General features: G+C 44.0%; 1 protein-coding gene across 5 annotated transcripts in view; it reads left to right on the top strand.

The window, feature by feature from the left end:
* gtf3c2 (general transcription factor IIIC, polypeptide 2, beta) overlaps positions 1-22,888 on the top strand; it is a 223,644-nt gene that overhangs the window by 61,449 nt on the left and 139,307 nt on the right. For all 5 annotated transcript variants that reach the window (XM_059645478.1, XM_059645479.1, XM_059645476.1 and 2 more), the window contains 2 exons: positions 14,963-14,994; positions 15,110-15,239. In XM_059645478.1, the coding sequence (XP_059501461.1) occupies positions 14,963-14,994; positions 15,110-15,239 (162 nt within the window). The remainder of the gene's footprint in view (positions 1-14,962; positions 14,995-15,109; positions 15,240-22,888) is intronic.

The following is a 22,888-nucleotide window of genomic DNA, read 5'->3' as shown; positions in this document are numbered from 1 at the left end:
AGTTAGTTTGTTAACTAAATTTGACTCATTGTTCAATGCTAAATCTAATATGATCTGTCTCTGGTATTTCCTTGAACCATTGTAGAAAAATATTACAGACATACTTTATTCACTGTCTTTCTGGGTGATAAACTCCTCCATTTATCACACACTGCATTAAAGGTATAAACCCCTCTAAAATCCTTTCACTTTTTGTCGCATGCTTGTTTAATTTAAAGTTGTAGCCATAGTGTCATATGGCATTGATACAGCCCCTTCGGTCCAACCGGTCCATACTGACTACAATCCCAAACTAAACTTGTCCCATCTGCCTGTGCTTGGCCCATATGCCCCTTGAGCACTTCTTATTTGTGTACTTACCTAAATGTCTTTTAAACTCTCTAACTGTACCCACATCCAACACTTCCTCTGGGAGTTCATTCCATACACTAACCACTGTGTAAAAGGAAAGCCCCTCATGTTGTTTTCTAAATCTTTTTCCAATCGCCTTAAAAATATACTCCTTAGTCCCTCACCTTAGGGAAAAGACACCAGCCATTCACCTTATCTGTCCCCGTCATGATTTTATAAACCTCTGTAAGGTCAGTGGTCAATCTCAAGCTTCAGTGAACAACGTCCCAGTCTATCCAGCCTCTCTTTATAAATCAAAGCCTCCATTGTTAGCAACATCCTGGTAAATCTTTCTGAATCCCTTCCAGCTTAATAATATTCTTCCTATAACAGGGCGACCAGAACTGGACATAGTACTCCAGAAGGGGCCTCACCAACCTCAACATAGTGTCCCATTTCCTATATTCGAAGGTCTGAGCAATGAGGGAAGGCTGTTATTTCATAGCTGCTACCGTGGAGCATATACATAATTGCTACTAGTCATTAAACTCTTGCAAGTTAATTTTGCCATAAAGACACCTACAGTCAGCTTATTCCTCCTTGTATTCTCGTAGCATAGAAGTGATTTCTTCGGTAATTTTAAAGGTTAATTCTCCCATATATTTTTCTCTCTTTTCAATTGACTATATCATCTTGTATATCTAGTTACCAGTCCTAAACCTCTTACAGCCATATCTATGAAATGGCCAGTGTCGTAACTTCCAAAATTAATTTTTGCTGAACCTCATTCAGTTTGTTGCTTATACGCTATGTATTTGTACATTGAATGTACCCACGGTTTGTCTTTTTCCTCTAAAGTTTCCTTCTGTATTTCTATTTTTTTCTCTTGCATTCCTATTTTTCTCAATTGGCTTTATTACACCGGTGCAAGGATAGCAGGCACTGAAGAAGGCATAAGGCATATGGCATGTTGGCCTTCAGAGCAAGCAAATTTGAGCATAGAAACAGGGATATCTTGTAGGAGTTGGACGGAGCTTGATAAGACCTCACCTGGCGTACTATCTGCAGTTTTGATACATTTGTCTGAGAAAGGAATCTTTGGCAATGGAAAGAGTACAACAGAGGTTTACCAGACTAATTCCTGGAATGGCAGGACTGACATATGAAGAGAATTGGTTGTTGATTGGATTTCAGAAGAATGAGGTGGGATCTCATAGAATCTCATAAAAGAACTAGGCAAGGTAAATGCAGGAAGGATGTTTGTAATGACCAAGGAGTTCAGAACCAGGAACTACAATCTAAGGATATGGGGTTAAGGACTGAGATGAGGAGAAATTTCTTTAGCTAGAGAGTGTTGAGCCTGTGGAATACTCTGCCACAGAAAGCAGTTGAGGCCAAAACATTGAATGTTTTCATCGACTACCAACACCACCACACCCCTTCCCTCATAACCACAGAAGGTGCAGCACCTGCCCGTTCACCGTCTCCCTGCCCACCATTCAAGGACCAAAACAGGTATAGCAGCATTCCACCTTGTCATCCTCCAATGTTGTGTATTGTATTCACTACACCCATTGTGGCCTACTGTACATTTGAGAAACCAAACGCTGACTGGGTAAATATTGTGCAGAACACCTCTTCTGTGTGAAAACATAATCTGAACCTTCCCATAGCCGGTCATTTTAACACAGCATCCTGCTCGCATGCCCACTTGTCTGACCTCAGCACGCTGCAGTACTCCAATGATACTCTCTGCCCTACCCCCATCCCAATGGGACTTTCTGTTTTTCAAGTCTCGCAGTTAGACACCCCATTGTTCTGCCATTATCACATTCCAGCCACTTAATCTGAACTATCAACATCTTTGCCCCTCCAGCAGTCTACACCCCAACCACCCAAGCCCCAAACATAGCATAAATCTCCACACTTCACACTTCACTTCAGCTCTGAAGAACCGTCTGGATTCAAAACGTTAGCTTGCTGTCTCTCCATGGATGCTGCTTGACCCACTGATCTGTAGCATTTTTTTTGTTTCCAGTGCAGATTCCAGCATCTGCAGTAATTTGCTCCTCTTTGTTACTTACTTGCTAATTACTTTTTGGGAGTTTGTGCTGTCATTTCACTGTATCAGTTTTTGCAAATTTATCTGTCTGCACCAAAAAAAGTAACCACTTAATCAACATTTGCAGTCAAAAATCACGTATCCACAACCATTTTTTTGCAGTAAAGAGACTATCCTGCGTTGTGTTAGTTATAGTCTGTCACTTAGGCTACTATCTGTTTCGATACTGTATACCTTTCTCCATGCTAATTTTCATTATTTTGTATTACAAAACCATATTCCATTGAAGTATTAACATAATGTCAGTAACAGTTATTACTTTAACCCCAAAAATAATAGGCAAAAAGTCATAATCTCGGGGTCCAGGAACTTAGCCCTCTTTTAAGCATAAGTTATTAAGCAGTCACAAATCCATCATTCGGAGGGATTTATGGAAACGGATTTGGATGAATGATTGTATGTGTGTTTGTCGGAGAAAGATAAATTGGCTCTACTTGAGATACCATTGTCTGAGCACCCATGTACAGCATTTTAGTTTGTGTTGAATTCAGAAGTTCAAGTTATGCTGTATGGTCTCAGTTTGATTTTAATGTATTCTACTGACATTCCTTTGCATTTATGTTCCTATCATCTACCAGAAAAATGTGTGGTAGTGTTATTTTGATAAGGATTGCTGAAGCGGGTCCGAGAAGTTTAATTAATGTTAAGAATTCTTCTTCATCAGGCTATTTTCTCCGAAGGTTTATGGTTCAATTCTAATTACAAAGCCCTGCCCAACTGCAAAGCCATATAATGTGTAACATGAACACTGGCAAGTTATTCACTGCCTTTTACTTGCAGATTCATCTAGAGAATTGCCATAAATATAAATCTGACACATCGGAGTATTTATCTTTTGCTGCTTAAAGGTGTTAGCGCTGAGATAATTGATTTTGTGTATCCAATGAGGTTGCCTCGTTTAATCAAATTCCCAGTGGAGATTGCATTTGAATGTAAAAGCCGGTATCAATATTGTTTACAGTAAAATGAACACTTTCTTTTTACCATGTTCAATTCAAAAGGAAAGTGAATGATTTGAACAGTTTTTCTACTTTAATAACCTGTAAGCTGTACTAGCCTGTAGGTTAAAAAGCTTGTATTATACATGGATTCTGATTTTAATGGTCTAATTGTTGTCAACAACATCTAGAGAAAAGACACACAAACTTCTGTCTTCTAATAACTTAATGGTTATTATGGTTTTATTTTGTTCTGTGCAATTGATGATCAGATACTTTTTAAAAATCTTGGCCCGCAGTGATCAAAACAATGCATTAACATCAAGAAGCTAGAAGAAATTAAGAATTGTGCTTTTCTTGCACCCAATCCAATAGGTATTTTTGTTAGGATTGGAGATGCTGAGGCAAGGTGCATGATTGGGAGAAATTTAGTTATTCTAGATCTGTGTTAGATCTAGTGAAATCTCCTCACTTAGATGGATATGGGATTGTGAGGTGTAGGGAGGAGAATTTGAGAAGAGTCACAGGTTTATGATATGTCTGACTTTTTTAAACTCTGGTGTAAGGTAATTTTCTGTCCATTTTAGGTGGAATGATGAGAGATGGAGACAGGGCTCACAAAAACAGTTTGCTTTGGAATTGGGGAATTCCTGGCCTTTGGAGGGGAAGCAGAAATTCAGCAAGGCATGCCTCAAGGGAGGCACAGAACTGCTATTTTCAAAAGCAAGAGGCGTGTGGGACTGGAGTGTACTAGCTGATCTCACATTCTGGTTGATAAAGGGGTCCACATAATTGGTGTAAAAACACACACGAAGTAAAAGAAACAAAATGCAAAGGGGAATACACATCACTGATATACTGTATTTATAGCACTTAAATAGTAATGCAACTTTGCCTTAAGTAAAACTTAGCGGCAGAGAACCTTTCATTCACACCCTCAACTAACTGCTTGGACGTTGGCAGAAATCGCAATAGTACGTTAAATTTCCGGTATTTCAAGCATACAATTTTTCCCGTTTTATCAAGAGCGCCTGTCAAGACAAAGTTCGCTGTAAATTTTACCTGCTGTACCTGATCCTCAAGACAGCTGCCTCTGCCATTTGCAGAATAGATGGAACACAGCATCTGGTTAGCAGGAAAAAGTTGAATTTGACCACTATTTACAGGAACAGTCACTGATAGCAAGGTAAATTTATTGGCAGTGCAATCTTGTTGGAAAAGAAGGGTAGCCATGAGTGGGGTGAATTAATATTCAGGTGCGAAGAGAATTGATCCATCTCACAGCTGTACTCAGCGAGGACATCTTGGAGGATTCCTCCAGCAAGGATATATGTGTAGATTTTGGGTATAAGAATGATGCAGTCACTGTGGTGGAGTTATGCTATATGCCTCCAACAGCCAGCAAGAGATAGACAAACAGATTTGTGAGCAGATCATGAAAAGATGTAAAAGCAACACAGTTGTTGTAGTGGTGATTTTAACTTCCTCCACTATTGACTGGGACTCCCTTAGTGCCAGGGGTGTAGATGGAGCAGAATTTGAGAGGTACACCCAGGAGGGTTTTTTAAAACAATATGTAGACAGCCCAAAAAGGAAGGGGGCCGTATTCTGTAGAGATCTTATACTGGGGAATGAGCCTGGTCAGATAAGTTGCAGTAAAGGAGTATTTTAGGAAGTGTGATCTTAATTCTATAAATTTTAAGATGGTTATGGTTAAGGATAAGATTTGTCTTCAGGTGCATGTACTAAATTGGGAGAAGGCTAATCACAGTAGATGTAGCAGGAACTGGTAGAAATTGAATGGGGAAGGAGTGACTGTTTGAGGGTAAATCCACTTCTGATGTAGGATTCTTTTAAAGGCCTGTTGATCTGCGTTCAGGACCAGTAATTTCATGGAATGGTGAAAGATAAGGAGGGAAGCTCGGTGGTTCAATGGTTAGCACTGCAGCCTCACAGCACCAGGGACCCGGGTTCAATTCCAACCTTGGGCGACTGTGTGGAGTTTACACGTTCTCCCCGTGTCTGCGTGGGTTTCCTCTGGGTGCTCTGGTTTCCTCCCACGATCCAAAGATGTGCAGGCTAAGTGGATCGGCCATGCTAAATTGCCCGTAGTGTTCAAGGGTTTGTGGGTTAGAAGGGGATGGGTCTTTGTGGGATGCTTCAAGGGGCGGTGTGGACTCGTTGGGCCGAAGGGCCTGTTTCCACACTGTTGGGAATCTAATCTAATCAAGGTTTGATAGCCTTGGATGACAAGAGATATTAAAAGGTTAGTCAAAAAGAAAAGTGAAACATATGTAAAGTTTAGTAAACAGAAATCAAACAAGACCCTTGAGTATAAAGGAAGCAAAAAAACACTTGCTAAGAAATTAGGAGGGCTAGAAGCATCCATGAAATGTCCTTGGCAAATAGAATTAAGGAGAATCTCAAGGCATTTTATACATACGAAGAGCAGAAAGGTAGCTAGTGAAAAGATGTGCCCACTCAAGGAGTTTATGTGGGGAGCCAGAAGACGTAGGTAAGATCAAAGAGTACTTCATATTGGTATTCACCGAACAGAGGGATATTGATAATGATAGTTATTATGGGGTAAGTTGGTATCCTGGGCCATGTTGATATTAGGGAGGACATCATGTCGAGCATCTCAAACATTGTTAAATAAATCCTCAGGGCCGGATAGGGTCTATCACAGGATACTGAAAGAGGCCAGAGAGGAGATTGCTGGAGGTTTGGCAGAGATCTTCGTATCCTCATTAACCACACCTGAAGTCCTGGTAGACTGGAGAATATTGTGTTAGGTTCGCTTGCTGAGCTGATTTGTTAGTTTGCAGACGTTTCATTACCCTGCTGGATAACATCATCAGTGCAGCCTCCGATGAAGAGCTTCATCCAGTGAGGATATATGTGTAGATTTTGGGAATAAGAAAGATACAATCGCTGCAGCTCGGTGAGCGAACCAGCCATAACATCCACAACCCGAGCTACAAATCTACTAAAGAACCTTACACAGGAGAATAGCCAAAGTTGTACCTTTGTTTAAGGAGGGCAACAGGAATAATCCAGGAAATTATTTACATCAGTGGTAGGGAAGTTATTGGAGAAGATTCTTTAGAAGCAGGATTTACTCGCATTTGGAGAAGAATAAGCTTATTAATCAACGTGGCTTTATGCAGTAAGGTCTTATCTTACAGATGTGATTGGATATTTTGAGCAAGTCACATAAATGATTGAAGGTAGACCAGTGAATGTTGTCTGTATAGACTTTTACTGAAGTATTTAACAAGGTCTCTCATGGTAGGCTGGTCCAGAAGATTAAGTGACATGGTGAGTTGGCCAGTTGGATACAGAATTAGCTTGGCCATAGGAAGACAGGATAATTATGGGGGGTGGTATTTTTCTGACTGGAAGCTTATGACCATTGGCGTTCCTCAAGGGTCAGTGCCTGGACCTCTGTGCTTGGAAGCTATGTAAATAATTTAGGTGAAAATACAGTTGGTCTGGTTAGTAAGTTTACAGATAACACAAACATGGATAGAGTTGTGGATAGTGAAGAAGGTTATCAAAGGATACGGCAGGATATTGACAGTTGGATCGCGAAATAGCAGGTGGAGTTTAATCCAGACAAGCGTGAGCTGATACAGCTTGTAAGGTCAAATGCAAGAGGAAAGTGCGCAGTAAATGGCAGAACCCTTAGCAACATTGATATAAAGAGGGATCTTGGGGTACAAGTCCATTGCTTCCTGAAAGTGGCAACACAAGTGGATAAGGTGGTAAAGAAGGTGAATGCTTAACCTTCATCAGTTAGGACATTGAATATAGATTAGATTAGATTAGATTAGATTCCCTACATGTGGAAACAGGCCCTTCAGCCCAACAAGTCCACGCCGCCCCTTGAAACATCCCACCCAGACTCTGACCCATCCCCCATAACCCACGCACCCCAGGCAATTTAGCATGGCCAATCTACCTAGCCTGCACATCTTTGGACTGTGGGAGGAAACTGGAGGAAACCCACGCAGAAACGGGGAGAATGTGCAAACTCCACACAGACAGTTGCCCGAGGCTGGAATCGAACCTGGCTCCCTGGTGCTGTGAGGCTGCAGTGCTAACCACTGCACCACTGAGAGGTTGGTAAATCCTGTTGCAGCTGTATGTCTTTAGTCAGGGCCTTTAGTTAGACTGCATTTGAGGATTGTGCGCCATTCTAGTCACCACATTGTAGGAATGGTGTGGTGGTTTTAGAAAGGGTGCAAAAGATGATGCCTGTAAGGACAATTTGGATTGTTTTCATTCGAGCATCGAAGGCTGGTGGTAACTTGATTAGAAATTGTGAGAGACATGGATAGCCAAAGTCAGGGTACAAATATCAAATAATAAGGGCCGTAGGTTGAAAGTGAGAGGAGAAAGCTTTAAAAAAGCTTTATTAGGACATTTTTTTTTAAAGAGTGGTAGGTTTCTGGAACATGCTGTCAAGGAGGTGATAGACAGACTCAATAATAACGTTGAGGGGGTACATGACAGACAGGGCTGTTGACAATGTGCACGTAGCTGGTGTTAGTTTAGAATGGCAACATGATCTGCACCGACATAGTGGAACAAAGGGTCTGTTCCTCTGCAGTACTGCTCTATGTTCTATCTCATTGCAACAGACCTGTTTCTGTTTGGACCTAATCTGGATGCAGATTCTCTTCCTGCCAACTTTGTCTGGCAGAGAAGCCACAACAGTTTCCCCTTTTTCATTCACTTGTTTAATATTGCAGTTGGTCTAGATGATGTGTTTTCAGATCCCAAGTTTGTGTTTTGAATAGGTGACTTTACTGCCTACTCAAAAAAAGATTGAAGATAGAAGCCAGTGAAATGTTGGTCAATAAGTCACCTGGCCAGTTTTAACTGAGATAATGGGAACTGCAGATGCTGGAGAATTCCAAGATAATAAAATGTGAGGCTGGATGAACACAGCAGGCCAAGCAGATCTCAGGAGCACAAAAGCTGACGTTTCGGGCCTAGACCCTTCATCAGAGAGGGGGATGGGGAGAGGGAACTGGAATAAATAGGGAGAGAGGGGGAGGCGGACCGAAGATGGAGAGTAAAGAAGATAGGTGGAGAGAGTATAGGTGGGGAGGTAGGGAGGGGATAGGTCAGTCCAGGGAAGACGGACAGGTCAAGGAGGTGGGATGAGGTTAGTAGGTAGATGGGGGTGCGGCTTGGGGTGGAAGGAAGGGATGGGTGAGAGGAAGAACCGGTTAGGGAGGCAGAGACAGGTTGGACTGGTTTTGGGATCTTCGGGTGGCATCATTGTGGCAGTGCAGGAGGCCCATGATGGACATGTCATCTAGAGAATGGGAGGGGAAGTGGAAATGGTTTGCAACTGGGAGGTGCGGTTGTTTGTTGCGAACTGAGCGGAGGTGTTCTGCAAAGTGGTCCCCAAGCCTTCGCTTGGTTTCCCCAATGTAGAGGAAGCCGCACCGGGTACAGTGGATGCAGTATACCACATTCGCAGATGTGCAGGTGAACCTCTGCTTAATGTGGAATGTCATCTTGGGGCCTGGGATAGGGGTGAGGGAGGAGGTGTGGGGACAAGTGTAGCATTTCCTGCGGTTGCAGGGGAAGGTGCCGGGTGTGGTGGGGTTGGAGGGCAGTGTGGAGCGAACAAGGGAGTCACGGAGAGAGTGGTCTTTCCGGAAAGCAGACAGGGGTGGGGATGGAAAAATGTCTTGGGTGGTGGGGTCGGATTGTAAATGGCGGAAGTGTCGGAGGATGATGCGTTGTATCCGGAGGTTGGTAGGGTGGTGTGTGAGAACGAGGGGGTTCCTCTTAGGGCGGTTGTGGCGGGGGCGGGGTGTGAGGGATGTGTTGCGGGAAATACGGGAGACGCGGTCAAGGGCGTTCTCGATCACTGTGGGGGGGAAAGTTGCGGTCCTTAAAGAACTTGGACATCTGGGATGTGCAGGAGTGGAATGTCTTATCGTGGGAGCAGATGCGGCGGAGGCGGAGGAATTGGGAATAGAGGATGGAATTTTTGCAGGAGGGTGGGTGGGAGGAGGTGTATTCTAGGTAGCTGTGGGAGTCGGTGGGCTTGAAATGGACATCAGTTACAAGCTGGTTGCCTGAGATGGAGACTGAGAGGTCCAGGAAGGTGAGGGTTGTGCTGGAGATGGCCCAGGTGAACTGAAGGTTGGGGTGGAAGGTGTTGGTGAAGTGGATGAACTGTTCAAGCTCCTCTGGGGAGCAAGAGGCGGCGCCGATACAGTCGTCAATGTACCGGAGGAAGAGGTGGGGTTTGGGGCCTGTGTAGGTGCGGAAGAGCGACTGTTCCACGTAACCTACAAAGAGGCAGGCATAGCTGGGGCCCATGCGGGTGCCCAAGGCCACCCCCTTAGTCTGTAGGAAGTGGGAGGAGTCAAAAGAGAAGTTGTTGAGTGTGAGGACGAGTTCAGCTAGGCGGATGAGAGTGTCGGTGGAGGGGGACTGGTCGGGCCTGCGGGACAGGAAGAAGCGGAGGGTCTTGAGGCCATCTCCATGCGGAATGCAGGTATACAGGGACTGGACGTACATGGTGAATATGAGGTGTTGGGGGCCAGGGAATTGGAAGTCCTGGAGGAGGTGGAGGGCGTGGGTGGTGTCACGGACGTAGGTGGGGAGTTCCTGGACCAAAGGGGAGAAAGTGGAGTCCAGATAGGTGGAGATGAGTTCGGTGGGGCAGGAGCAGGCTGAGACGATGGGTCGACCAGGGCAGGCAGGTTTGTGGATTTTGGGAAGGAGATAGAAACGGGCCGTGCAGGGTTGGGGAACAATGAGGTTGGAGGCTGTGGGTGGGAGGTCCCCTGAGGTGATGAGGTCATGAATGGTGTTGGAGATGATGGTTTGGTGCTCGGGTGTGGGGTCATGATCGAGGAGGCGGTAGGAGGTGGTGTCGGAGAGTTGGCGTCTGGCCTCGGCGATGTAGAGGTCAGTGCGCCATACTACCACTGCGCCACCCTTGTCTACGGGTTTGATGGTGAGGTTGGGGTTGGAGCGGAGGGCTGCCCGTTCTGCGGGGGAGAGGTTGGAGTGGGTGAGAGGGGTGGAGAGGTTGAGGCGGTTAATGTCTCGACGGCAGTTGGAGATGAAGAGGTCGAGGGAGGGTAGGAGGCCTGGGGGTGGTGTCCAGGAGGAGGACTTGTGTTGGAAGCGGGTGAAGGGGTCAGTGGAAGGAGGGTTAGGTTCCCGGTTGAAGAAGTAGGCATGGAGGCGAAGAGCAGTTTTTCCGCCGTCTATGTCCAACCGTGACTGGTATTCGTTGATGTGTGGTTGTAGGGGGACAAAGGTGAGCCCCTTGCTAAGGACTGACCGTTCGTCCTCAGTCAGTGGGAGGTTTGGGGGGATGGTGAAGATGCGGCAGGGCTCAGTGTGGCTCAGTGGGGACCGCTTTGCAGAACACCTCCGCTCAGTTCGCAACAAACAACTGCACCTCCCAGTCGCAAACCATTTCCACTCCCCCTCCCATTCTCTAGATGACATGTCCATCATGGGCCTCCTGCACTGCCACAATGATGCCACCCGAAGGTTGCAGGAACAGCAACTCATATTCCACCTGGGAACCCTGCAGCCTAATGGTATCAATGTGGACTTCACCAGTTTCAAAATCTCCCCTTCCCCTACTGCATCCCTAAACCAGCCCAGTTCGTCCCCTCCCCCCACTGCACCACACAACCAGCCCAGCTCTTCCCCCCCACCCACTGCATCCCAAAACCAGTCCAACCTGTCTCTGCCTCCCTAATCTGTTCTTCCTCTCACCCATCCCTTCCTCCCACCCCAAGCCGCACCCCCATCTACCTACTAACCTCATCCCACCTCCTTGACCTGTCCGTCTTCCCTGGACTGACCTATCCCCTCCCTACCTCCCCACCTATACTCTCTCCACCTATCTTCTTTACTCTCCATCTTCGGTCCGCCTCCCCCTCTCTCCCTATTTATTCCAGTTCCCTCTCCCCATCCCCCTCTCTGATGAAGGGTCTAGGCCCGAAACGTCAGCTTTTGTGCTCCTGAGATGCTGCTTGGCCTGCTGTGTTCATCCAGCCTCACATTTTATTATCTTGGGCAGTTTTAACTGCCCACTTTCTGCTGAGTAGAGCAATGTTTTCAAAGAGCCCTATTTCCAATATTTGATGAGTTATGTACAATAATTTGAGCTTGTAGTTTATTCACCATATTTCTTAAATGATTTGGCACTGGTAACAGAAAGCAAGTCAGTCTTTTAATGTTTGAGGATGTCTGACCTGAAATCTAGAAATACTTCTCATTGCAGCTTGCTTAATGCATGCAAATTGAAACATACAATGTGTTTTCTAGATTATGGTGCTACTTTGCCAAACAATTAGCCTGTGTTAATTTAGTGATGAATAGATTCTTGGCTATCAAGGGACAAAACAACTGGAGGGACAGTGTAATATTGTATACTGTATGGTATATATCACTTATGATACTGTATGTTATATAGTCCTTCATAGAATCCCTACAGTATGAAAGCAGGCTGTTCTGCCCATCAAGTCCATACTGGCCCTTCTAACAGCATCCAAACCAGACCCACCTCCCTACCCTATCCCTGTGACCTTGCATTTCCCATGGCTAATACACTTAACCTGCACATCCCTGGACACTATGGGCAAGTTTGCATGGCCAGTTTGCTTAACATGCACATCTTTGGACTGTGGGAGGAAACCAGACCACCCAGAGGAAACCCACGCAGATAATATGGGAAAGTGCAGACTCTGCAGACATAGTCACATGAGACTGGAATCAAACCCAGGTCCCTGGTGCTGTGAGGCAGTAGTGCTAACCACTGATCCACCCTGCCTCTGTAATGTCACATCTAGGTGACCCACCATCAGAGTGAAGCTTGTGGAGGAGCAGAGCATTTTATACAAGAATTTCCTCATTTCTTTACCGTTAAGGCCACTAAAATCACTTTTCCATCTCCATAAAGTCACCTGGTTTCACCCTGTCTCGACTCTTCTGCTGCTCAAGGTCTCATTTATGGTTCTTTCCACTTGTAAACAAGACAATTCCAGTGCTCTCCTGGTTGCTTTCTCACATTCTGTAACCTCAGTAAACTTGTAATCATTCAAAATTCAGTTGCCCATATCTTAATTCATAGCAAGTCATATTTGTCTTTCGTCCTTGTACTTGCTGACCTACATTGGCGTCCAGATCAAGTAACATCTTGATTTTAAAATCCTCATCATTTTCAGATACTTCCTTAGCATTCCTCCTCCCATCACTAGAATCTACCCTGTCTGTAACCCTTTTGTGGTATTTGTACATGTCTAATTCAGGCCTCTAGTGGATCCCCAGTTTTAATAGTCTCCCTGTTGGGAGTAAGTTGACTTACCTCTGTTGAGTTAAAAACAAAGCACTGCAGAAACTCCACAATTTGGCAACAACTGTGGCAAAAACAACAATTATTGTTGTGATCAAGAGATAATGGGATCTGCAGATTCCAAGATAACAAAGTGTGTAGCTAGATGACCACAGCAGGCCAAGCAGCATCTCGGGAGCACAAAAGCTGACGTTTCTGGCCCAGACCCTTCATCAGAGAGGAGGATGGGGAGAGGGTTCTGAAATAAATAGGGAGAGAGGGGGAGGCAGACTGAAGATGGATAGACAATAGGTGCAGGAGTAGGCCATTCGGCCCTTCGAGCCAGCACCACCATTCATTATGATCATGGCTGATCATCCACAATCAGTATCCTGTTCCTGCCTTATCCCCATAACCCTTGATTACTATCTTTAAGAGCACTATCTATCTCTTTCTTGAAAGTATCCAGAGAGTTAGCCTCCACTGCCTTCTGGGGCAGAGCATTCCATATATCCACCACTCTCTGGGTGAAGCAGTTTCTCCTCAACTCTGTTCTAAATGGCCTACCCTTTATTTTTAAACGGTGTCCTCTTGTTCTGGACTCCCCCATCAACGGAAACGTGCTTCCTGCCTCCAGAGTGTCCAATCCTTTAATTATCTTATACGTCTCAATCAGATCCCCTCTCATCCTTCTAAACTCGTGTATAGAGAAGGTAGGTGGGGAGGGGATAGGTCAGTCTGGGGAGGACGGACAGGTCAAGCAGGCGGGATGAAGTTGGTAGGTGGGAAATGGAGGTGCGGCTTGAGGTGGGAGGAGGGGATAGGTGAGAGGAAGAACAAGTTGGGGAGGCGGGGTGAGCTGGGCTGGTTTTGTGATGCAGTGGGGGGAGGGGACGAACTGGACTGGTTTTGGGATGCAGTGGGGCAAGGGGAGATTTTGAAGCTTGTGAAGTCCACATTGATTCCATTGGGCTGCAGGGTTCCCAAGCGGGATATGAGTTGCTGTTCCTGCAACCTTCGGGTGGCATCATTGTGGCACTGCAGGAAGCCGAGGATGGACATGTCGTCTAAGGAATGGGAGGGGGGAGTTGAAATGGTTCACGACTGGGAGGTGCAGTTGTTTATTGCGAACCAAGCAGAGGTGTTCTGCAAAACGGTCCCCAAGCCTCCGCTTGGTGTCCCCAATGTAGAAGAAGCCACACCGGGTACAGTGGATACAGTATACTACATTGGCAGATGTGCAGGTGAACATATGCTTAATGTAGAAAGTGTTGTGAGTCAGGTATTTTTCATCTTTGGAGCAATTCCAGAGGAGAGTCACGCTGGACTCAAAACGTTAACTCTGTTTTCCTCTCCACGGATGCAGCCAGACATGCTAAGCTTCTGCAGCTCTTCCTGTTTTTCTTTCAGATTTCCACCCCCACAGTATTTTGCTTTTATCTGAGTCGAGGTACCCGTTTCTGGAATTAGACTGTTGCACCAGTCTGTCTTGCTGTGCTAAGACACTTCTTAAAGCCTACCTCTGACCAAACATTTGATCACCTCATGCAATCTTAAACTGAGTGGCATACTTTGTTTTGTAATGTGCCTATGAAGGGGTGTTTTCTTATGCAACTGTACTGCATAAATGTAAGATGATATATCTGTGCTGGAAGTTGCTGTCCACTTCTATAAATAAATGACTATTGATAACTTTACCCTTATTTTTACCGCAAATATAGACCAATTTTAATTAAGATGCAGTGCTAGTCATGTTTTATTGGCAGTCAACTGCAAAGGTTATTAAAGTATTATCTAAAATAAATCCAGTTTCTTCTGCTGCAACATCAAATTGACTAGCTCTTGAAAGGCCCATGTTCACATCAGTGTATGTGTAAATACCTCTTAAATTTTAAGGGTCTAATATCATATAGAAATCTGCAAATGTTAAGCAATTTAAATGTTTGTATAAAAGGAGCACCTCAAACAGGAATTCTGATGATAAAGTTGGTGAAAATATTTTTAACAAAAAGGAGCTGATATGGAAGCACAATTGCTAAATTCAGCCACACTGGCTTAAAAGTATGTCCTGTGCTCATTAAAAATTTGGATATAATTTTTTTTTGTTAGTGGCTGTCTAATTTAAAATACATCTATACATTGTTTAGATACTAAATGCAATAAATACAGTTCTTTGTGGTATTTGTCAGATTGTCTGATATTTTTCATTATGATAAATCTTGTTTTTCATTTTTATAGGTTCATCTATTCCAGGGCCAGTCATATGTAAGGTAATTAATTTAGTTGAACCTTTTACCTAGAAGAAGGATTAAACTGATTAAAAAAGAGATCTGTCACAAATCAGCCTAGTGTTTTTAAAAATCACAAGACATTATTACTTTGCAGGTTCAATGTACTGTAATTCTGGAGATTGGATCAGTCCAGTTTAGTGGTTCCTCACAATGTGGACAATGTTTCTGCCTTGACTGGATGCCTACAGGTGAACATGAATATTTGGCAGCAGGTTTTTATGACGGTATGTAGCAGTTTGAATTTTGAAACTTAATTCTCTTCCCTTCCTCCAATAGGTATATCTGTGCAGTCTAATCTGACTTGAGGGGGTCATCCAGTTCCTGTTACCATTTTTAATCTTAAGTCAAGTTTAAGTACAGCTACAGTGCTTGCATGCAGCAATACTGATGAATATGTTTTATCCTGTTGCCTGTTTAGACCACTATCCATAACTTCAGAATTATATATTTAGAATTGTCTCAGGCCTGTTGCACAAGAAAATCTGCTGCCCTTACACGGTGTGTCCTAAATGTGGTCCAGACTTTCAACAATGTATTTAACTCCTAACTCTCCTTTGTAATGGCCTAGCACACCAATCTGCTTTATCAAGCTGCAACACATATAACAATAAAACCGGAAGGACACAAAACACACCTTGCCCAGTCAATCTTGCCAGTCCCTTTCACTAATATTGGAAGGCGTGCAAAGATTGGACAGATGACCATGGACTAGTTACACAACATCTGAATTAATCATACTGATAGGATTGCCTGTAAGGTAAGATTCAAAGTGCCTAAAAACTCATTCTTTGGTATGTCCTTTCCCACCAGCAGAACAGACCCACCTGAGATGGTGGCACAGTGGTTTACCGTTGGGGGCGGAGGTGGAAGTGGCTTGGAAGTCCTCAACATTGATTCTGGATGCTAATAATTTTCAGTACTGCTGCATACACTGAAAAATGTGGAAGATTGTCCACAAAAAAACTGGATCTGTCCAATCTAGGCCTATTCAGTAGTAAGCTGTTGATCGATGCTCATTTTGGACTCTGTTAGGAGCATTTGACTCCAAACTTCATTGCAGCCATGGTCCAAATGTGAACAAGAAAGTAGCATCCGAAAAGTGAGATAAGAATAGTTAGCATTTTCATCCAGGTACATTTGACCAAGGAGCCCTACTAAAATTTAATTCAGTGAGCACCAGAGGGAAAGCTTTGGTTGGAGTCATTCCTAGCACAAAGGAAGATGGTTTTGTTGGAGGCCAATCGTTTCCAAAATAGGATATAGTTGCAGGGGTTCCTCAGCTTAGTGTCCCACACCCAAACATCTTTAGTTGCTTCTTCAATTACACAGCTGACCTTGAAGAAACTTGTGTGGGGGAGCTCATAGCAGGGGAGTGGTTAAGTGGTATTCTTAAAGGGTAGATTTACAATAAAAATGCAGTAAGGTTATATTAGTGAGGCAATTGGGGTTTTTATTTGATTGTATATTTTAATAAGATCTGTCTTTTGATTAAATTTTAAAAATAAAAAAAGATACATAGTGTGGAGCAGTGTTTTTAGAGCGGCATGACTGGGCTGTTTTCTGGGACTGTAGATTGTTAAAGTGCAAAGTTGGCCCTGGGTAGAGTGATGTGCTCTTACCATCGGATGTGGGAGATTAGGGAGAGTTTCCATGTTACTGATGATTATGCCTGCAGCAAGTGTGTTTGGGTGCTAATCCTATCAGATCACATGGCTCAGTTGGGCCAGCAGTTAGAAGCAACGAAGAAATTACAGGAGCTAGGAGGTGTGTTGGATGGCAGTTGAGGGAAGGAGTAAAACTGCAGATACACGCCTTACCTCCAGAAAAGGCAGGAGAGGAATGCATGTAATGCAGGAGCCTCCTGCGGCTATCCCCATCTCACAAATATGCTGTTTAGGAAAATGCAGGAAGTGAGGGACTGCCAGGGGAATAAAGCACTCACAGCCAAATTTCTGGTATGGTGACTGGCTCTAATGTAACAAAGGATACGTCAGCTTCCAAGCAATCGATTACAATAGGCAACTCTTAGAAGCACAAACAGGCATTTCTCCCGCCCTCAATGAAACATCAGAATAGTGTGTTTCCTTCCTGGTGTCAGGATCAAGAATATCTCACAGACAATGCAGATTATTCTAAAAGGGGAGAGCAACCAGCAGGAGGTCATTGTTCACATTGGAACTAATGACTAAGGAGGAGAAAATCTAGGAAGTTAGATATGAATTTAAAAAGTAGGTTTGCAAGGGTAGTACTATCTGGATTATTCCCAATGCCATAGGTTAGTGACAGTAGGAATAGGAGAATAGTGCAGATGAAAGCATGGCTGAGGATCTGGTGCAGGGGAGAAGGATTCACATTTTTGAATCATTGGAATCTCTTCTGGGGTAGAAATGACCTGGGGGAGGGTTTGGGACATGAGGAGCATCGACTGGTATAGTTGGGAAAATGAGCAAATTAAACAGTTTGGGAGCAAAGCAGGCAAGGAGGTAGGACTGATAAAATAAACTGAATTTATTTTAATGCAAGAGACCTAACAGGTAAGGCAGATGAAATCAGGGCTTGGGTTGGGAACGTGGGACTGAGATACCACAGCAATTAGAGATGTGGCGCAGGGATAGCCAGGACTGGCAGTTCAATGTTCCAGGGTTTAAATGCTATAAAGCTTCTTTCTTTCACCACCTCCCCCGCCCCCACCCCTACTCCCAAATAGTTGGAGGGAAATTGGAAAACAAATTTGTAAGGAGATCTCGGTTATCTCAGTAAGAATGATAGGTTGGTAATGGTAGAGAATTCTAACTTTACAAACATAGCCTTGGACTGCCACAGTATTAAGGGCTTGGATGGAGAGGAATTTAAGTATGTAGAAAATTCCCTGATTCAGTATGTGGATGTGCCCCACAGAGAAGGCGCAAAACTTGACCTACTCTGGGGGAAGGGCAGGTGAAGTGACTGAAGTGTCAGTAGAGGAGCACTTTGGGGCCTGTTACCATAATTCTATTAGTTTCAAAATAGTGATGGAAAAGGATAGACCAGATCTACATGTTCTAAACTGGAGGTAGGCCAATTTCTATGGTATTGGGCAAGAACTTGGTGGTGGAAATTTGCGGATGAAGGGACTGCTGAAAAATGGGTAGCCTTCAAAAGTGAGATAACGAGACCAGAGACAGTGTATTCCTGTCAGGGTGAAGGGCAAGTCTGGTAGGTATAGGGAATGCTGAATGACTAGAAAAATTGAGGTTTTGGTCAAGGAAAAGATGGAAGCAGATGTATAGACAGCAAGGGTCGAGTAAATTCCTACAAAAGAGTGTAAAGGCAGTAGAAGTATACTTAAGAGGGAAATCAGGAAGGCGGAAAGGGGACATGAAATAGCATTGGCAAATAGGATTAAGGAGAATCCAAAGGGATTCTATAAATACGTTAAGGACAAAAGAGTAACTAGGGAGAGAATAGTGTCCCTTTTAAAGACGGCCAGGTCGCCTAAATGGATGAAGAGAACTTGCAGAAATAAATGGTGATATCTTGAAAAACATCCAAACTAAAGTGGAGGAGATGCAGGATGTCTTAAAACACATAAAGGTGGATAAATCCCTAGAATCTGATCCAGTGTATCCTAGCGTTATGTGGGAAGCTAGGCAAATGATAGTTGGGTCCCTTGCTGAGATATTTGTATCATCGATAACCCCAGGTGAGTTGCTGGAAGATTGGAGGTTGGCTGACATGGTGCCTTTATTTAAGAAAGATGATGAGGAAAGGCCAGAGAACTACAGACTGATGAGTCTGATAAGGACTGATTAGGGATAGTCAACATGGCTTTGTGCATGGGAAATTGTCTCATTAACTTGATTGAGTTTTATTGAAGAAGTAACGATGAAGATTGAAGGCAGGGCAGTAGCCATTGTCAAATGCCTTACTGAAATCCATATATAAATAATGTTTCTTGTCGTAGACTGGTTGGCAAGATTAGATCACATGGAATACAGGGAGAACTAGCCATTTAGATACAGATCTAGCTTGAAAATAGAAGACAGAGTGGTGGTGGAGGATTGCTTTTCAGACTGAAAACCTGTGACCAGCAGTGTGCTGCAAGGATTAGTGTTGGGTCCACTGTTTTTTGTCATTGATAATGATTTAAATGTGAGTGTAGGAAGTATGATTAGTAAGTTTGCAGATAACAGCAAAATTGGAAGTGCAGTGGCCAGCAAAGATGATCACTTCAGAGTACAGGGAGTTCTGTTACAATGCATGTCCCAACAACACAAGTTGGCTATAACACTATTGGCGAATAGGGAAACGCTATTTCTAAAATGCGAACTTGTGTTGGCTACAATGCAATTCCATCGAATAGGCATCCTGCCGTCAGTTCTTTGCTAGTGATACCTCCAGTGTACTAGTACAATGTTATGATTCTGAGAGTTCCAGAGAAATTCTCCCTGTTGGTCTTCATTAAAAGTAAGAAGCCAACAGGTCTATTGTCAGGAAAAGTAGGGTGCAGGGGAGAGTGTAAAACAGTATATCTAACTTAGCTTGAAAGGAAACACTGCTGAGGCACAGGACCCAGGTGCAACAGAAGGTTCCAGCCGAATATTTAAGTGCTTAGTCAGATCATGGTTGACTTATGTTTCAACTTGATGTTTCCACCTTTGCTCCATATCCTTCGATACCCTTTTCATGTGGTGATAAGATTGCTGGAGGAGTCTGAATTGCTATGGGAACATGCGCATGTGTATATGCCGCAGTCTGGAACTGAGGTTAGTGGTATAGAGTCTCCAGTGTTCTTTTAGATACATCGCTGACTGGGAATCTCTCCAACCTTACAGTCTGCTACTGGCAGTGTTGAAAGAATTTGCCGATTGATACTTGATCTTTTTAGCCAGATTGTGAATGTACCTTCCCGGGCCATTGAATTCTGAGGCAGGACTTGAACCTGGATTATCTTGTTTACAAAGGCTTGCATCTTTGACAACATCAGGATGTTTAATAAGAGTTCGACAGCCACTCAAGTATTTTTGAAGTGCAGTCATTGTAGAAAATATAGCAGCTAATTTTCACACCATATTCTCACACAAACAACGATGTAGTAATGACCAGACAATCTGTCATTGTGTTGCTGACTAAGGAGTAAATATTGACCGGGACACCTGGGTCACTATTCTGCACTTTTTGGAAGTAGCGAAGACAGTTGTGTCAATCTGCGAATGAGCAGCGAAGCTGCTGTCACAGTCAGACCAACCTGTCTAAGCAGCTGCTGACAGCAGTGCTATCCTTTGTATTATGCCTTTTAGGTAGTCTGCTTTTCCCAAAGGCCCGGTTATTTACATAGCATGATTTTTTATAACACAGTATTGTGCTGGAATACAGTTATAACAGAACCCCCCTGTACAATGGAACCTTGATCAGGTGGACCCAATGGGTAAAGGAGTGGCAGATGGCTGCATTTTGAAAAGGTAAATCAGGGCAGGACTTTGCAATCAATGGTAGGATCCGAGGGAGAGTTGCTGAACAGTCAACATATCGAGTATAGGGGTTGGGAGATCATGTTGTGGCTGTCCAGGATATTGGTTAGTCCACTTTTAGAATGCTGTATGCAATTCTGGTCTCCCTGCTATAGGAAGGATGTTGTGAAACTTGCAAGGGTTCAGAAAAGATTTACAAGGATATTGCCAGACTTGAGCTGTAGAGAGAGGCTGAATAGGCTGGGGCTGTTTTCCCTGGAACATCAGAGGTCAAGAGGTGACCTTGCAGAGGTTTATAAAATCATGAGGGGCATGGATTGGTGAATAGCCAAGGTCTTATCTTCAGGATAAGGGCATCTTAAACTAGAGGGCATAGGTTTGAGGTGAGAAGAGAAAGATTTAAAAGGAACCTAAGGAGTAACTTTTTCACACAGAGGATGGTGTGCGTGTGCGTGGAACCAGCTGCTAGAGGAAGTGGTGAAGGCTGGTACAACATTTGGACAGGTAAATGATTAGGAAGGGTTTAGAGAGATGTGTGTCAAATGCTGTCAAATGGATTTAGATTAATTTAGGATCTTTGGTCGGCGTGGACAAATTGGACTGAGGCATCTGTTTCCATGTTGTATGACTCCATGGCCTCTCCAGTGTAGCATTCAGTGCCATTTGCAACAGCTCACCTTCTGAAGCAGCTGATGCCCACATAGGCCTGAAATATTCAAGCTTGGACTGATTAAACGGCAAACAACATTCATGTCACAGAAGCTCCAGGCGGTAGCCATTTCCAGCAATAGACAATCATCTCATTTCTCGTTAACACAACAATTGAATAACCCCATCGTTAACTTCTAGCAATTATCACTGACCAGATGCTTAATTGAAATAGTCACATAAACACTGTTGGCTCCAGGAACAGATCAAAGGCTGAGAATTCTGCAGTAAGTAACTTCTCTGTCCCCATCCCCTCCAAATTTCTCACAATCTTGCCACTATCTTCAAGACACGTTAGGATTCTGATGGAATACGCAGCATTTACCAGGATAAGTGCAGCTGCAGGCACACAGAAAACCTCAACACTAGCTGGGAACAAATTGGACACTTTTTGGTCAGCTCTCCACTCCACCTTAAAAATTCACTCCATGCAATGACTGGGAGTTGAGAGCAGTATAGACCGTATGCAGAATGCACTAAAGCAACTTCTTATTCAGCAACATGGCACGGTTGATAGCACCTTCCAAACCCATAACTTCTATCACCGAAAGGGGGAACCAAAGAATGCGGCTCACTTGTACTTTAAGAAAGTATTCAATATAGTTACACATAAGAGATTAGCAACTAAAATTAAAGCACGTGCAATTGGGGGTAGTATACTGACATGAAGGTTGGAGGTGTCGTTGACAGTATAGAGGGCTGTTGTAGGCTGCAGCGGGACATTGACAGGATGCAGAGATGGGCTGAGAGGTGGCAGATGGAGTTCAACCTGGATAAATGCGAGGTGATGCATTTTGGAAGGTCGAATTTGAAAGCTGAGTACAGGATTAAGGATAGGATTCTTGGCAGTATGGAAGAACAGAGGGATCTTGGTGTGCAGATACATAGATCCCTTTAAATGACCACCCAAGTGGACAGGGTTGTTAAGAAAGCATACGGTGTTTTGGCTTTCATTAACAGGGGGATTGAGTTTAAGAGTCGTGAGATCTTGTTGCAGCTCTATAAAACTTCGGTTAGACCGCACTTGGAATACTGCGTCCAGTTCTGGTCGCCCTATTATAGGAAAGATGTGGATGCTTTGGAGAGGGTTCAGAGGAGGTTTACCAGGATGCTGCCTGGACTGGAGGGCTTATCTTATGAAGAGAGGTTGACTGAGCTCGGACTCTTCTCGTTGGAGAAAAGGAGGAGGAGAAGAGGGGACCTAATTGAGGTATACAAGATAATGAGGGGCATAGATAGAGTTGATAGCCAGAGACTATTTCCCAGGGCAGAAAAGGCTAACACGAGGGGTCATAGTTTTAAGTTGGATGGAGAAAAGTATAGAGGGGATGTCAGAGGCGGGTTCTTTACACAGAGAGTTGTGAGAGCATGGAATGCGTTGCCAGCAGCAGTTGCGGAAGCAATGTCATTGGGGACATTTAAGAGACTGCTGGACATGCATATGGTCACAGAAATTTGAGGGTGCATACATGAGGATCAATGGTCGGCACAACATCGTGCGCTGAAGGGCCTGTTCTGTGCTGTACTGTTCTGTGCTGTACTGTTCTGTGCTGTACTGTTCTATGTTCAATGTTCTATGACTAGATAACTGGCTAGCAGACAGGAAACAGCATAGGAATAAATAGATAATATTCTGAGCGTCAACTAGTGACCAGCGGGGTACTGCAAGGATTAGTGTTTGGACCCCAAGTATTCACAATATCTATTAATGATTA

The sequence above is a fragment of the Stegostoma tigrinum genome, chromosome 4, assembly GCF_030684315.1.
Source record: "Stegostoma tigrinum isolate sSteTig4 chromosome 4, sSteTig4.hap1, whole genome shotgun sequence".
NCBI classification, from domain to species: domain Eukaryota; kingdom Metazoa; phylum Chordata; class Chondrichthyes; order Orectolobiformes; family Stegostomatidae; genus Stegostoma; species Stegostoma tigrinum.
This window is presented reverse-complemented; position numbering and strand designations above follow the sequence as displayed.